The sequence below is a fragment of the Erpetoichthys calabaricus genome, chromosome 3, assembly GCF_900747795.2.
Source record: "Erpetoichthys calabaricus chromosome 3, fErpCal1.3, whole genome shotgun sequence".
Classification (NCBI taxonomy): Eukaryota; Metazoa; Chordata; class Cladistia; order Polypteriformes; family Polypteridae; genus Erpetoichthys; species Erpetoichthys calabaricus.
Genome location: NC_041396.2, coordinates 183,891,480 through 183,909,858, shown reverse-complemented (window position 1 = coordinate 183,909,858; position 18,379 = coordinate 183,891,480). Strand labels below are relative to the sequence as shown.

The following is an 18,379-nucleotide window of genomic DNA, read 5'->3' as shown; positions in this document are numbered from 1 at the left end:
CTGTTTTAACTTTATTCAAAGCCAATGAACACAAGTGCAAGGGCTTATTATAATGAATGGAGCACACTAGAAGTAAACTGATTACTGGGGCCATCTTTTTACTCTCCTCTTTAGATTTCTTGTTACTTTAGCAAAATTTTTAAAAATGCATTTTAAACAAAAGCTTTAGATTTAAGAATGACTGCTTTTATTTGTCTACTGTTTCCTGTCCATCAATCTTCTAAACTCACTCATGGAGGTTCTGGAGCGTATCCCTGGAAGTCAGTTCATTACACAGCACATTCATTGACTTTTTTGTATTTGGCAAGAAATCAAAGTGCCATAATGCAGTTCAGACAGACTGATGACTGACCTGGGATTCTAACCCAAGGCTAAAGCAATGAGGTGGCAGCACAGTTGGGGTTACATAGAAATAAACTCACAATGAAATGGGTGTAACAGGCCCAGGGTTCAAATCTATGCTCCAGCAGCTGTGAGGCTGCACTACTGAACAAAGGGTTACTGTGCTACCCAATATCTACTCTTTATAGAAATGTAATTATGTGAATAATAAAGTGCCAGTTAACAAATTAACATAAATTCCCGAAATGCCTCTGTGAAAAATGAAGGAAAAAGTAACAATCATTTCTAGTTTAATTTGGCTAAAAAAAAACTCACTATTGAAAGTACACGTAGAATTCACTGGCAGGGACAATGAAATGGGTTTAATTATGAAACTAAAAGGCTTCTTCTGTAGATTTTAACATGCTGCAATGCAGTAATTCACCTACTCTAAAGAAATTAAACAATGAGAGATAATGGAATCCTTTTGCTGAACTGAAAAATGAATAATTGCAATACAAGTAACTTAAAAAGAAATTATTATGCCTTTGATTTGTTGTTGTTTTTTAAAATAGGCTCAAATTATCAACTGATTTTTCAGTTATTACTTAACAATAGCAGGAAAATGCACTGAACTGAAATGCTTGTGCTGGCGTCTACTTCTAATATAATCAGAGGGAGACAGAAGACTGGTCTTGAATTAAACCATATGGAGTGCTCCAGCTGATAAGCTTCACTCTACTGGAATGTTCAATAAGCATGAAATGATAACTTAAAACATATTTCAAGTCAGTTCCTGTTGCTGTGTGAAAGTCATTTTTTTAATGCATAATGTTAAGTGGAGTCTGATGACAAAATGCGTCATGCATTCACCATCCCCACCCACCCATATATTTCTACGATGGCATGTAACAAAGTGCTTACTGTTGGCCAGGCCACAGCCTGGGAGCCTTACCTCATTCTCTTGGAATTTAACAAGGTTCTCATTGTTTTTCTTCTCAGTCTGCTGGATGTTTCTCACAGTGTCTTGGAGGAGTTCTTCCAAGTCATCTAACTTGCTGTTCACTTCTGCTAAGGTTTTCTGATTGGGATAGACCAGCTCCTCTGTAGTATTGAGCTTTTTTTGCCACTGAGCAACACGCCGCAAAACTGAAGAAAGAAAAAAGTATATTTTAGTTAAACAAATTTTGACTTTTCTCTATTTGCTTAATTCACTGTACATCTCTGCAGGCTTCCAACACCTTGATTCGAAGCAATATTGTAGAGTGCGATAGAAGTTCTGTATATTAAAGAAAGATGTAGGTGGGGACAGTGTAAAATAGTAAATAACACCTTAAAAATACAACATACCTTCTTTTGCTCGCTTAAATTCTTCGTCTGCTAAAGGCTTTTTCTTAAATAAATCAAGTTTTCTCATGTCAAGTAGCAGCAATTCGGCCCTCGACATCTTCTGGAGGATTTCAGATGGAGACAAATCTTGCTGTTTGCTGTAAATATTCTGTTCATTAATCATACCTGCCAGGGATATGAGATATTTAAAAAAGGATTAAGTGACATTAGACATGTTTGTGAACAACAAAACATCTATTTTCATTAACATTTCTATACAGTAGTTTTTTTATAAAGTATTGTGCAAAAGATGCAGCAACCTAAATTTTCCACTCTGTAAGATCACATTCGATATAAAAAACAAATTGGTCCTTTGAACAAGAGAGAAAGAAAAGGCCTCATAAGGGATATCAGCTATCAGTCACTGATCACATGTGATGCATTAAAAAAAGGACTGAGATGTAATCAAATTTGTTATAATTTAACCTGAATATTAATACTTCAATCTCAGCCTATGAAGATAATACAAAATTTGTCAATCCTCTGTCAGGATTGGATGAGAATTGTGAGTGAACAAATTCTGATTTGGATTTTGTTTTGGACTCTGACTTGGCCACTCCACGGCATTTGCATTGTTGTGTGTGGGTTTTTTTGTTTTTTTTTTTAAGCCATCTCTTTGTAGCTGTTGCTTTATGTATGGCATGGTTGTCTTACTAGAAAACAAACCTTGCAAGGTCCAAGATCTCCCTGTATTTTGCTGCACGTTTTTTACTGCGCACCATCACAAGCATTCAAGGGCTTGCTGCAGTGATGCCTCCCCACAACAAGATGGTGCCACTACCCTGCTTCATGGTGGGTATGATTTTATTTTTGATAATGTGCTGCGTTCAAACATGGTTATTAATCTGGTGGCCAAAAAGATCAATTTTGGTCTATCAGACAACAGCACTTTCTTCTAACAGACTTCATGGCCTTCCATGTGCTTTCAAACAAACTCTAGCCAAAATGTAATCTGTTTTTTTTTTTTTTTTTTTTTAAACAGTGAATGTAGCTTTGCTACTCTCCCATTATGCTGCGACTGGAGAAACATCCAGACAAGTGGTTGTATGTGTTAAAATAGCGAAAAAGAGGTCAACAAAAACAGGCCTCAATCCTCATTGGCCAGCCCCAACATAAGACTGAAGCTTGGCTAATGGGAGGCTTTTGGCTTGTCTCTGCACCAAAATAGGAAAAGATTTTTAAAATTCAAGAATAACAAAAGTCTCACAAAAGAGAAAACCATAAGTTTGGAAAAAAAATCAGGATTTACTAAAAACATAGAAAAATGCTTAAAAGAGCAAAAAAGAGTTGTCTGAAAGGCAATCCTAAGGCCAATGAGATAAGAAAACAGGCAACAATTAAAACTTAAATGTAGCTGGTAAAAACTAAAATAGGCAATTGTGGGTTCTGACTTGTAACAGGGGTGGCATGGTGGCACAGTGGGTAGCGCTGCTGCCTCGCAGTTAGGAGACCCAGGTTCGCTTCCCAGGTCCTCCCTGCGTGGAGTTTGCATGTTCTCCCCGTCTGCATTGGTTTTCTCCCACAGTCCAAAGACATGCAGGTTAGGTGCATTGGTGATCCTAAATTGTCCCTAGTGTGTGCTTGGTGTGTGTGTGTGCTCTGTGGTGGGCTGGTGCCCTGCGTGGGGGTTGTTTCCTGCCTTGTGCCCTGTGTTGGCTGGGATTGGCTCCAGCATGACCCTGTAGTTAAGATATAGCAGGTTGGATAATGGATGGATGGACTTGTAACAGGCAAGATAAGTAAAATTAAGCTCAAAAAATGCATTGCTTTAGTAGTAAATGAATGGGTTCTAATTAAGAGATTTGGTTGAAATGAAAACCTGCAGCAACTGTGAACCACCATGAGTGCAACTGAGGACCTCTGATCTATAATGTAACTAAAATATATCTTTGATGAATGAAAGTGCTAACAAGGCACAAAGTTAAATACAAAGTTTCCTTATCCGTAAGGACTGAGTTCTAATTAAAAAACTGACTGGAATGAAAATCTGTAGCCACCGCGGCCCTCCTGTACTATGACTGAGGACCCCGATATAGGACATAACAATTTTTCTAGAGAGAAATTAGGTACAAAGTCAAAATAATAGTCTGTATATTAACATACAATGTATGTAACTGATCTCGATTTGTTCCTAGATGACTGTATATGTGTACTTCTGACTTATATTTTAGGCATGTTAATGAGACAATTAGTAAAAGTACATGAAAAGCAATCAAACTTGCTTTCAAGGTTGTAGTTTAACATGGATTCAGCATCGCATGCAAGTAGCCCTAAAAAAGACAGGGTTTAGCTTGGAGAAAACTAGCACCATCTTAAATAGCCAAAAGATAAGACATTGCTTTTAAATTAGAAAAAGGGTTGTAAGGTCAAATTGCTTGAATGAGAGTAGAAAATGCAGAAAATTCAAGAGAAAGAAGCTTCATGTCTCAGAAATTAACTGCATCTGAGAGAGACTTCTAAGGCATGGGGTATTACTAAAGAACAAAATCGTGTAATACTGAAATAGAGGAACTGCATTACAAGCTTCTCTGTACAGTGCTTTACAAATCTGTATATTCAGCTATCTATCTGTTCTATAGTGTTATATATATCTATCTATAGCTGCCTCTTATCTATCAATCTATAACATTCCTTACAAATCTATCTACTGTATCTCCTTTACAGTGCCCTACATATCTGTCAATGAATGTATGTGTCCATTCATTTCTATCAATGTTAATGTTCATTATGTTTTGAAAAAATATGCCAGTTCTGCTTGCCGCTACAATTAAACACCACATTGTACATCCATACCTTCTATAAGTATGTTTAGAGAGGAGAGCTCTTGTACAAGCTTATCAGCATGATGAAATGTCTCTTGTGTTTCCTTATCAATTCTGATGCCTCTAATGGTTATATTTTCCTATGAAAGAAAAGCTGATTATAAAAAAACGATGCTATATGTCACCATAATTACAACTGTGCATTTTAATTGGTTACTATTTAGAAAAATGTAATCATTCATGTGAAAAGAAGATATAAATATGGAGTCACTGCTCAGTGTATCAGTTACCTGCTCATTTTTTAACATACCTTGTTACCCAAGATGTTAACATATGATACCAAATTTAAGACATCATCTTCAATACTTTCAGTCTGTAAAGTCTGATTCTGTTGAGTATCAATCCATTGAAAATGCCCATCCTTGAAAAAAAACACATTTAGATAGATTTGTTTAAGAACAAATAGGTAATGTGTAGGTAACAATAGCATCTCATAGATAAAAAGTACATAGGCAGGAGACAGACCTTCAATTTCTGCAACAGGGAGGTCATACGATTTAGGCGGTCGGTGCCAGCTGCTCCACTGGAAATAGTTTGTAGGCTGTCTTGGATCTCATTTATGGTTACGTTGGAAAGCATGATGTTTTCTATTAAGTCCCAGATGCACTGACCACAAGCTGCACAATAACACAAAAAGAAGAGCGTTTTAGATTTTAACCATCACAAATAAAATATTAATTTTCTTTTCCTGGTGCACTAATTTCCTAAAATGAAATATAAGAGTTCTGTAATCTGTGACCAGTAGTACAGCCTAAAGACAATAATCTCATATATTGAGATTATAAGAAGTTTGTTAAAAGAGAGGTTACTATTCAGTTCATCAAGCTGGTTAAGTAAGCTAAATAATTTAAGCTTGTCCCAATATCTCATCCAGATACATTTTACAATATACTGTATATGCTTCAACTATATGATTCAAGATTCTTATACCTCCGTGTGAAGAAGTGCCCCATGGCTTCAGTCTTAAATACATTTACCCTTTAATATCCACCACCTCATTTGATGACGTGAGTTATTTATCAAAAGAATTCTGCTTTATCTTTATATTCTGAGATATCTTTGAGAATTCTTCTCAGTTCAAGATTAAAGTTTATAAGTTTAGCACTCTAGTCCTGGGATGTACTTTCTTGCTATCCTTTAAATGGCTTTTATTGTAGCATGGTGAACAGAATTACACGTAGAACCCCAGATATGGTCTGACAAGTGCATTTTAACATTTGAACATAATATTCCTTCAATATTTTTGCCATTTGTATATTAAAAAATAACTATAATATTTATTGTGCTTGGACTCTCTGCTACTTGAGCTTTGAACAGATTTTGAACTTTTCCATTTTTAGGTGATACGTCAGTTAAGAAAAATTAATATGAACTAAACATCAAAATCTAAATGATCTTCTCTAGATATTTTTATTTTTATGGTATGTTACCATGTAATGGGGGTATGACTCCTCCTCCTCCTCCTCTTCCTTAGGTATTCCCATCAACTTTGACTAGACTTTGAAATACTAGTCATGTATTGGAGTATGAATACATGAAATAAAAAGATATCCCTCTGCTAATAGAAGAATAATTAACTCTAAATTTAATTCAATAACTAGAAAGAACCTGTTATGAGCACAACCACATTACATGGTGAAAAGGGTCTTAAAAATACCATATGAGCCAAACCAGGACGTAAGCTGGTCTGACCCCAGGCAGCTAGGTCCCAAACTCATGAAGCAGACTTTCGGAACTGCACAGGGCCAAAATGGGCACTGGCTTTAAAAAGGGAAAAATACTTTAAAAAGGACCAAATACACAAAAATGCCCTTCAGTGAAAAAGACGACCATAAAATTTCCTGTTTAAAGGACAAAAACAAAACAATGTCCTTTAAATTCAAAGAATTTTTTTAAATAAAGAAAGATCTGCAAAAATGACAGAACACAGGAAATAAAGCAAGAAAGGTTTACCTAAAAAGCAACCGAAAAAGCAAACAAGTCAAAATTTCTATCCAAAGAAAAAATCCAGCAACCAGAAGAAACCAGAAGACTGAAATTCTGTTTTTAGTAAGTAGAGGAGATTTATAGAGGCTGATTGGGATAATGTAGCGATAGGTCAGAAATTGGGAGATCAGTAATACAGACGACAAAACAGGATATTAAGCAAAATCAAAGTAAAATAAAAGATCTAAGCTGAAATCAGGAGAGCCAAAAAAGAACATGTGTTAAGCATAAAACATACAAAGGTTTATCTGTGAACTCAGATTAAGAAGTTCCAATTAATAAATTTGAGTTAGGGTTGTGATCTCCATAACCCCACCAATCAACTGCAACAGAACACAAAATGGTGATGCCCATGATATACAAAATGGTACTGGAAATGGATAAAAAAATGACAAAATCCAAAGTAAGCAATGTAGTGTCAATCTGATACGAAAAAACTGATTTCTTGACCTAAAAGACCATACAAAAGCATTCCATTGACATAATTTCACCCAATTAAAGTACCAAGAATTTATCAAAACAGGAATCCCATAACTAGTGATACTCTATCAACTCTCAGTGATGTACTGCTGGCACTACCTACTCCACCTGAATATAAAAGCTTCCTCTGCAGCAACATTGGAGTGGTCCTGCCTCTTTAAAAGCTAAAGAAATTTAGCTTACATGCAGCAATACGCAATCTATACAAATTAAATCATATTCACATAAAACACTATTTACAAACATTATATTAAAACAAAAATCACATGACAAATTATACTTAAAAATAACAGCAATGACAAAAAAGGAAAATACGCATTAGCCAGATAACAAACCCTTGCAGAAACATAACAAAAACACAGTTAAACTAAACAGCAGTTTGAGATCAGAATTCACTTTTAAAATACTTTTAAAATAATAAATGGAGTGGGAGTAGAAACCTCCCATTTTAATTTCCAAATGTTCCCTATTAATACAAAAAGTAGTAATTAAAAAAACGGATACTGTTTTTAAATTAGCTTAACACTCTGCCTGAATTGTAAATTGGATGGCAGCTTCATTTTCACTTGACATCAGTGGCGTGCTGTTCTATGCTTAAAAAAAAACTCCCTTGGATTTGTGCCAGATGCAAATGCATACCACATGAAAAGCAATGAGAGCAAAACATACAATCATGTATCATACCACATCAATAAAGTAAAGAAACTGGCGCCATTTATTCCATGACTTCTTCACTCTCAGACATGTTTACTTAGAGGCTGTTGGTGGCCACAGGAGACGTAACAACAGCAAGCATATTAACATTCTTAATCTTTATCACAGTGGCAGAACACCTAAATACAAATGCTATATGCCAGGGGTCGGCAACCTATGTTACAATGTTATTCCACGTGCCGACATAATTCTACCAATTTTGTTATATACTGTATAGTATCAAAATTGGTCTGGTTAAAATGGGCTTCAAAAGTATATACTTCTGAAGCCCATTTTAACCGGATCTTATATTATTGGTCATTCAATATTTTAAAATACATAGGATCATATGTGAAAAGAATGTTTTGTCAATTTTTTTTATAACTACATTCGGTGGTTTTATTTTTGGTTCCAATTATTTGACTAAAATAAGTAGTTTGTTTCTTAAAGCCTGAAATAGCCCTTTTTATAGCTTCACTTTTCTCATCAGAGTTTTTAAACGTGGACTGATGTTTAGTTTGATAATGTCTTTGTACACCTGACGTATGACACACAACACTTTCACACCATAACGTATACGCTGCACGATCCTTTTGTTGTACAAATCCATATTCATTCATCCAAGAGTCTTGAAAAGAGCGAACATCAAGTTTTTGTCTTTTATGAGTCATTTTAGGACAGTATATTACTTAATAATAACAAGAGGTCTGTGTTAACATACCACGGTCTATACTGAAAACATGGCTTCCCTTTACTGTGAGTTACATATGCAAAACTTAGGTGAGGGCGCAAACGTGTCCACTGTAATTAACATACAATTTTTTGCTATATTTCAATTCAATCGGCGTGCCATTGAAAATCGTTCCGCGTGCCATACTTGGCACATGTGCCGTAGGTTGCTATATGCAATCAGTCCTGGAGAGCAATACTGAATATATGCTTTCTGCTCAATAGCAGATTTAACTCTTCATTGCTTCATTGCTATTTTTCAAGTAGCTGTACATTTCCTCTATTGTGTGATTTGAATATGCCTTGTGTTTTGAGGGAAGATGTGTAGCAATAAGAATGTACCTATGGATGCAGTGTAGGAACTTGTATAGCACCATCTATTGGAGTGCAATGAAAATGCAGAATGCTTGCTAGTGAGTAAGCGCTGGTCAAATCCATTGGATAAATAGGAATCCATGAAGGAGTTAAGGAAAGACAATGCAAAAGTAAAATCAGGCAACAATTGTAACTTATCAGTAGTTTTAATTAACTGGCTTCTCCTACCTTGATATATTAGTTTTAATGTGATGATAAAAAATGGCAAAATATAACAAAATTAATTTGTAATTTTATTGAAATGGATACCATTATAGCTTTAAATGTTGTAGATAGAACCAGTGAAGTTGTTTTGTACCACCATCCTTACGGCTAAATGAACTTACTAATATTGCAGACAGTAGTAGATGGTGGCATTATTGGTTCAGGAAGACACTCTCCAGTCTTGGGGTCACATGGTCCCTTTTCACAGTTGCATTCTACATACAGAAAAAAGTTTATCTGTTAGTAACAAAAAATTACATTCTCAAGAACACTTAAACTGGTTGAAGCTATTGGCGAGGTGGAATGTATCCCAGCATGATTGGGTTGATTGGGTTGGGAGCTAGCTGTGACCAAGGCATCACTCCATTTCTCACACTAACACCCACATGAAGACAATTTAGAATCTCCTGCTAACATAACACATACACAGACAAAGGGAAAATGTATACAATTAGGGTTAGGGTGAGGGTAAGGGAAACTCATTTTTTCTTCTTCTGAAATACATTTTTTCATTTGTGCAGTTATGTTTATTGTGGTTTTGGACATTAGAGATTCAGAAATTATTGGTATTTTGAGTACATTTTTTCTGTGGATCAAAGTAGAATATATATAATTGAAGTCATGACCAGTATCATCTGGTGTGGCAACACATCCCAAGCAGAAGGCCAATCTTAACCTGCCAGAGATACAGGCAAGAGAGTCCCTTAAATTATTCAAGGGATGTAAGTATAATGGAAGAACAGTGGGGAATGCAGCATAGAAGTTCTTCTGTAACTGCTGTCAACAGGATGCTGCTAATGGGACCCCTACAGGGATGTCTGTCTGACTGTTTTTTTTTAAAAAAGGTTCAGCAGTCTGATGAGGATACTTGTGGCCACCAGAGGGAGCTCTGGGCAGACAATGCAAAGGGTTTTGTAGAGCTATGTCTGAACTGAAATTACTTGTGAGGTCCCTTCTGTGAAGCACTTTAATTCAAGATGGGCCTGTTAGCATGCCAGTGTGACTAAATCCAACAGTGGCATTGCAGTGAGTTAGGTCCTGCTTTATAACTAGTTTGTTGGAATGTTTTGGCATCCCTGCACTCTATAAAAGATGAAATAGAAAATGTGTTGATTAATTGTTTATGTTAGCTTTGATCATCAGCACTATGGAAAGAAAATTTTGTTGAAGAAATTTAAAAAAAAAACATGAATAGTCCTCACATTAAATGCATTTTCACTATTCATCTCTGTCAGGCAAATATTAAAGGTTCAAAAATAATGTTTACCCTGTTCATGGGAAGGGGGGGGGGGGGCCCTAAACTGAATGCCATAGTATGAGGTGATACCTTGGTTGTCTGTGACCATGAAGTACGTATGGTCAAATGGATGGAGGTTCAACAAAATGGACAATGTGATGGCATAGCTTGGATCCTGGTTCAGGTGGGTTTGCTTATTTTCGTCATGTTCATATTACTCTCATTGCCAATACAGTGTTATATTCATTGCCAACTCAAAATTGATCCAGTAAAGGTGACTTTGAGCATACAAAAGACAATGGACTACGATAGAATGGCATTCTGTTGATGTCCAGTTACTGATGACTGACTAATGAAGAACTGAATGCATCTCTCGTTAACCCTTTATTGTTTCAGAAAATGGAAGCTCTTCAACACAGATCTGAAAAAAGCATTTTGACTGTGTTGACATTGCAGGAAGAATAAAATTAAAATTTAAAGCTTTATTATATTAGCATATTTCAATATTTGTTTAAAAAGTTATATATCATAAACATTCATTTTTTAAATATACAGCAACATTATCAGTGTTGTCAACAACCTTTTGAAGCATCTGAAATCTCATTTTGAATTGTCTAGATCATGATTCACCAGCATTGCCGACTCGTTCTTAGAACTGCAGATGAATCCAGTCAGGATGCACCAGAGCAATGGATAACCTCACCATCTGCCTCAGCAGTTTCAACACTTGGATATATGCATAATTTTCATGCTTGAATATTTACTGTATACAGTGGAACTGCTTCTTTTGGTGTCCAGACCTCTACTTGAAAAATCAGACTGTTTCTCTATGAATTTCAAACACTTACAAACATACCATTTTAAAACCTTGTTACTTACAACAAACATTACTCTGTCTTGTCTCACATTTTCACAACCAGAAAAAATTCTTTGGTTGTAACATTCATACCTAGACTAATCTACAGCCACTTAATGACTGTGTTCTAAAGCGGGTGTCCTTACACTCAATTAGTGTCACTTTATTTTCTCCCATTTTCTTGTTGGACTGCCCAGTTAACTCTACAGCCTTTATATACTCTCATAATTTCTGCACAAACTGCTATAGCACATCAAATACATTATTTGAAATATTCAACTTTGTATTGAAAAAAACATATAATGTGCTTGGGATGCCTTGTATACATGAAGTTACTATTATTTTATTTCTACTGTATACCTTCACAGTAGGGGCTCACAAATGTGTAAGTTCACTCATTCTTATCTGTATTATTCCAATCTATTTCTGCAGGACAATGTGTGTAAAAGCAATACAGCTTGTCACATACTTGCGAACAGGAGGCAGCTATAGGGCCTGAGTAATTGTAATACCACCTCCGACCAGTGGGTGGGGAAGTGTGCTGACTGTCTTTCTCAGTTACTTGCAGACCGTTCCCAGGAAATCCTGCCAGGTTTCCAGCACCCTTGATGACATCACTTCCGAGTCCGGACCCAGAGATGATGTCACTTCTTGAACTGGCCTTTAAAGCTGTCATCTTTCTTGTCTTTGATCAGTTCTGTTTTGGACTCAGTCTTGTGAACATCTCTGTTCAATCATTTCAAATTTTAGCAGCCAGGATACATTATACGGGAGGCTGCCCCAAACCTTTATCATGTCTTTTGTCATTATTTATCACAAGCTATTGTTTATTATTATTAATAAGGCTGTACTTACTCTGGCATCCAGAAGAAGTGTAATTCCAGTATCCAAGTATACATTGTTCACAACGTAGACCTGTGACACCAGGCTGACACCGACAACCTCCATTCAGAGGATTGCAAAGGACGCTCAGGGAAGCCATGGCACACTGACATCTTTTGCATCCTTGGCACTTGTTAAAGCCATAGTAGCCAATCTGCACAAAAGGAATAGATGTTACACAAAACTTTACAATCAAAACAAACAAAAAAAAAAAAGTTAACTACCGTATGTGTGTGCTTTTCCACTTTTTTAGGTATTATGTAGTTTTATTTTTAAAAAAAAGCTTCAAGCAGCTTTGAAATGAACCGAAAAGCGAATTAGAAAATTCTTTAAATGAAGTGTCTGTCATTACAGTGTACTTTCTCCTTCAGTTACCTGGAGTTTAAATGCATAACTAAAGTGCATTTAATCATTATTACCATGTAGTTATTTTATAACTCAATAACAGTGTACTTAAATACACATCTAGTTGTAAAATAAAGATAAACAAATCAAGTTACTTATACCATTTCACAAGTTACACAATAGATGCATCATATTGCTATTATGTAGTAACTCAAATAACAGTATAAGTAAGTACTGTACTATACATGGTCAGGTATGAAAAAATATAAAAAATGTTAATATTCTTATACCATTACTCAGGTTATGCAATAACGTCCTGGTAACTGTGCCTGTTATACTGTAATTCGTGATTCTTTTGCATCTTCAGCAAAATACTGATAACAATTACTGATGAATTGTCATTTCATTTCAGCCCTAAACTAAAATAATTATTAATCCATTTTTAATGTGTAACAATATAACTTGATGTCATTGGTAGATAACTTTTCATAAATACAATCTTATATTGGAAAGTTGACTGGTGATCCCTAATTTTATTTTACAAGATGTGTCTAAAGTGCTGAATTGCCTATCTATATATATATTTTTTAGATTAACTGGAATAGATCCTTATATATTTTAAATCAACATAATTAGAGAGCTTATAAAGATATTGGAACAGGTAAGTTGAAAGAGAAAATATGGTGGAGATGTATTGAAATTGTTTACTTACACTGTAAACAAAATGTTGTGATGATCCTGTGTATCTGCAACTGAATGAATGCGTTGGAGGGACAAATTGTAAATACATGTATTGATCTCACACAAGGAAAGTTTGGTTTATAAGGCCAACAGAGGAAGAACCAAATCCTTTTTGTTTGTGCTCTTTGTTTAAATAATTATGTTTGTATGAGTAAGTCACTGCAGTAAAAGATATATAGCTAAGTACTACAAAGACACAATAGATTGCCTTGAAAAAAAACTTAAAGGCAACAAGGCAGTGTCTTGGAAAACAGACTTTGTGCTGTTTTTAATAAAACAAAATCCCAATGGAATCTGCAATTAAGGTGACTGTAAAGGAAGAAACTAAGGTTCTCTATAATAATTAGAGGAGCCAAAATAGCACTGCTGGATGATAATAAGCGAAAAAGGAACCATATCACCAAACAACTATAAAGTCCACCATTGGATGAAACTGAGTAATTGAGAGAGGAAAGTGTTAGCTCAGAAGGTCTCTACCTAAATAATTACAGCAGATGGAAGAGAAAAAGGGAGAAAATTACATAAATGGAGTTCATAGACCCCTAATTATGTAAGGTATCAGAAAGTGTTTTATGTTAAGTAATAAAGGAGATAAGGAGGTCTTACTTGCAGAATGTACAAATAAAAGCTTCATCTACATCACAAAATAAATACCCTAAAAATATTCAGTACGCACATTGATGGCCTCTTTTTACCTCACAATGGCTACATGATGGGCCAGTGACACCCGCTTTACAATGGCATTTTCCAGTCTTGTCATCACAGAAGTCTGTACCACACTTATCACAATGACATTCTATCAAAATAAAAAAAAAATTGATCTGCTTAGAAAGAGTTAACTAATAACCAGTCCAGTGGCCAAAACACACTTTAACTCATTCATTAACAGAAATATACATGTTAAAAACATAATATGTAACTTTTAATCAGTAACTATTAGTCGTTAACATTTGCAACCAGAATATTAAAAAAATTGATCTACCGGTAGTTTTAAAAGTTTTCATATTAAAGTAAAACTGTGTGAAAATAGTACTGTAAATAACTGTATTTCTAATGCAATGACTGCATTGTGTGTAGTAATGTTTCTTTCTGATATTTTAAAATCAACAAGTCTCCCGATTTGTAAAGTTTCTCATAATGTCACTTAACAGAATATTTTCAAACCCACTTAATCCATTTCACAGTTTTAGTCTTTCACAGGGCCAACTCATTTACACAGTTACTCATGGCCAGTTTAGAACTGACAATTAACCTAACCTGTATGTCTTTGTGGATATAGGTCAAAAGTCAGAATACCCGTAGAAGAACCCACACAGACATTGAAAGAAAGTGAAAACATCACTTAGAGAACTAAAGTGAAAGTCAAAACCCAGCATATTGGCTGCCAAGAGGCAGTCTCACTAACCACTGCACCACTGTGTGTGCCGTCTTCTGGTAAGACAACCTATTAAAATTTTGACAAGTTTTGCAATATTATATATGGGCAAATAAGAGAAAAATAAAATAGTTTAAATAAACACATTGACATCATGGTCACCCTGCGGTAGGCTGGTGCCCTGCCCGGGGTTTGTTTCCTGCCTTGTGCCCTCTGTTGGCTGGGATTGGCTCGAGCAGATCCCCGTGACCCTGTAGTTAGGATATAGCGGGTTGGATAATGGATGGATGGATGGACATCATGGTGCAGCAGTTAACTGGGGCATTTCAGTTAGATAATGTATGGAATTCAACCATCAGCAAACATCATCCATTCTTCTTCAATTAATATAAAGCTTGCTGCACCTACATATCTCAACTCAAATTGTTTGAAATGTATCCATGCAATATCCTAGCCTTACCTGGTCATATGTTTTTGGAATGTCTCACACTCTGACTATTTTGGAGGAAAATATGTGCTTATCTGTCAGATAGCATTGGATTTACAATTCAGTTCAACTCATCCATCCATTATCCAACCCGCTATATCCTAACTACAGGGTCACGGGGGTCTGCTCGAGTCAATACCAGCGAACACAGGGCGCAAGGCAGGAAACAAACCCTGGGCAGGGTGCCAGCCCATCGCAGGGCACACACACACACACACACACACACAAACACCAAGCACACACTAGGGAAAATTTTGGATGGCCAATGCACCTAACTTGCATGTCTTTGGACTGTGGGAGGAAACCGGAGCACCCGGAGAAAACCCACGCAGACACGGGGAGAACATGCAAACTCCATGCAAAATTCAATTTAAATCAGTTTATTTTTGTAGAGTGCTTTTCACACAGTGTAACCCCAGTGCATTTTAACAAGTTCACAGATAAAATTCAAACCTTACAATTACTTCCAAACCTTTAAAAGATGTACTTGGGTAAACATCAGATGGAATAAAATTATCAGAAATCTATTGTATTATCCTGCAGTACATTGCTCAAGTTAGTATTGGAAGGGCAAAAATACTAACTAAAAATGTGAAGAAAGAATTATAGTGAAAACTGAAAAAATATATGAGCCTTGTTTCATAACCAAAATGTAGTGTGAGTAAATTAAAAAAAAAAAAAAATTCCCAAAGCTTGGCTAATGAGTCTACATCTTAAATACCAGAGCAATGATGTTACACACAATGCCACGTGATGGCAACCAGGATGGAAATTCTAAACAATATGGCCAGTACCCCAAAGGACAATTTCCCCTTGGGGATTAAAAAAGTATATCAAAGCAAGAAAAAATCAAATCAAAATTCTCAGAGAAAAAATGAAAATATTAGACAATGAATAAATAAATTCATCAGTTCTACGTAGTTCCAAGATTTGTACCATAAAATTAAATGAAACATTCTAATCGGCAGTTAGTTTCATTTCCTTTTTTGAAATCTGAATGAAAACTCAATATTTAACAAAAATATTTTATAGTAAAGCAAAATATATGAATCAATTATGAAACATAGGTATGAAAGTCACATATATCATACCTCATTTCTGAGCCCCAAATTAACTTAATCTGCACACCTTTGCGATTAACCAGTGTCACACACGTGTGAATAGGAGGCAGCTGAAGGGCTTAACGACTGGTAGTAACATATCTACCCAGGGGGCGGCGGAGTGCACTAACTCTTTTTATAACTCTCCTGCAGATCTTTCCCGGGAAATCCCACCAGGAGCTGCTACCTCAGCATGGGACACGTCATTTCTGGTCCTGGCCCGAGGATGACATCACTTCCCCCAGACTTCCTATAAAACCTCACTCCGTTCCTCTGGATTTTAGTTCTGTTTTGGACTATGTCTTGTAAACACTACTCGCTCTAAAACCTTTTTACTTTTGCAACCAGGAACACATTATATGGGTGGCTGCCCCAAACCTTTTACACCAGAGAAATGCCGTAAGGAGATGTGGTGCAGTGGTTAAGGCTTTGGACTTCAAGCCCGGAGGCTGTGGGTTCAAATCCTGCCACTGACACTGTGTGACCATGAGCAAGTCCCTTCACCTGCCTGTGCTCCAATTGGAAAAAGAAAAGACATGTAACCAGTTGTATCATAAATGTGGTAGGTTGCTTTGGATAAAGGCATTGGGCAAAAAAAAACAGAATGTAAATATGGAGGGTGGTCACACTTCACACAGGCAGTGACTAAAGGCCTTGTCACATTAGGTAACTTTTTCAGTGGTTTTCAGTCATAGCCTTCTTTTACAGAATCTTAGCAAGTTAGAAGCAGTTGCAGTGCACTCCCATGAAGGTCAATCATCTAATCTGACACACCCATCAACTCATCCCAACTAATGCGCAACTTGGCCCAACAAAATCAAAAGATACGGGAGGGTTATGTGTGCATGAGAGCTGACAACCAATGAGCACTCATCTGGAAGTACAATTATTGAATGCAGTAATGAGGAATAAGGAACATGGGTGTTTTTGGAGCTCACAAACAGAAGAGAAGCTAGTCTGTCTGACATCTTATGGTTTACTTGCCACAACAGAATAAAAAAAAAATACAGTAAACTCATTGTACCTGTTAACCCTTTGTATAGCACTGGCTCCATCAGGCAGCTTGCTATTGGCTATCAGACAGAAGACTGGGCACAATTGTGCTGGAAAGTTAGCAGGCAGATCCTAAGTTTGAAACGGTAAGTGACTTTTCAGTCATTTCAACTAATTCGATCTTTCAACAAAATCAGTCTCATGACTAGAAGTCATGTAATGTGACATCAGCTTAAGCTAAGATATACTGTAAATACAGGTTTGTAAAGTTTGAGGGAACAAGAAGGCCGCTTTGCTATTTGAGTGAATCAGCTACGCATCTGTTCAGTTTCTGAACTTAGCTATAGTAAACATTCTAGTTAAAGGTTTTAGGTTTTTATACACCAAAAACAAATGATAACATTTTTGTCATTCCCTCAACTCACTTAATGGGGTAATTTAGGCCAAACTTAAATAATGTTCTTCTGGAGAAACATCAAAAAACCTTAAAAATTTAGCTAAAGCAGCCATCGATTTATTTTTGTACACCACTTCAAAACATTAACAAGTAAAATGAACTGAAGCAGTGAACCTGTGAATTGTGAGCATTGATTTTTGTCTGGTGGTAAATATTTGGATGCTTCAGCACTGGTGACATGGTTTAGCTTTTTGCAAGCATTTTGTTGTGCTTTTTGTGCCTTTCTGTCTTCATCAGATTTCAAATATTTCCAAGTGATTGTGGTTTGACTTTGCCAGCTTGACATTAGGCTTAGATTTACCATTGCACTTCCTTGCATATTGTTTTTTTCACAGCGTGTTGCTTTAATGCTGAGATACAATGGGTAATTTGTTATAATTATCAGCATTTTTATTATGATGAATGTTTTACAGATCAAGAAGCCACAATGAGATAAATAAAAAATCATTGTTTTTTCTTTCGACTTGAGTGTTTTTTTTTTTAATGTTATTAAACCTATCAGTTCAATGTCATGTCTTCTTTGAGCAGCACACATTATGATTATAGCAGTCTAACATCTAATGCATTGTGATGTATCTGTGTGATGCCAGTCTGCTGTCAACCATGAGCTCTTAATCACACCTCTCTCTTTTTTATTGCTTTTCTTTCCTTGACATTTCATTAAGGAAAGGACAGATTAGTTCTCCTTTGCATATCCACTAACAGTTAAAGAAATGCATTTTGTTGACCTGCATGCTTACATTAGATGTCTGAATATCTTAAACAATGCATCACTTTCAGAAATGGATTCATCCTCTTAATATTTATGTAGTGTGGGCATTGAACTGTCATTTAAAATTGTCAGAGAGTAACTCATCCTTCATCTTAATAAAATTACCTCCAGCCACTGATTAATGCAAGCTTTGTT

The 18,379-nt window shown here is 36.0% G+C and overlaps 1 protein-coding gene across 1 annotated transcript in view; it reads right to left on the bottom strand.

Moving 5' to 3' along the window:
* lama4 (laminin, alpha 4) overlaps nt 1-18,379 on the bottom strand; it is a 127,200-nt gene that overhangs the window by 53,533 nt on the left and 55,288 nt on the right. The window contains exons 7-14 of the mRNA XM_051925239.1: nt 13,756-13,856; nt 11,948-12,128; nt 9,122-9,214; nt 4,998-5,149; nt 4,783-4,893; nt 4,504-4,612; nt 1,672-1,836; nt 1,277-1,470 (exon numbers count right to left, since the gene is read on the bottom strand). Coding sequence (XP_051781199.1) covers nt 1,277-1,470; nt 1,672-1,836; nt 4,504-4,612; nt 4,783-4,893; nt 4,998-5,149; nt 9,122-9,214; nt 11,948-12,128; nt 13,756-13,856 — 1,106 coding nt within the window. The remainder of the gene's footprint in view (nt 1-1,276; nt 1,471-1,671; nt 1,837-4,503; nt 4,613-4,782; nt 4,894-4,997; nt 5,150-9,121; nt 9,215-11,947; nt 12,129-13,755; nt 13,857-18,379) is intronic.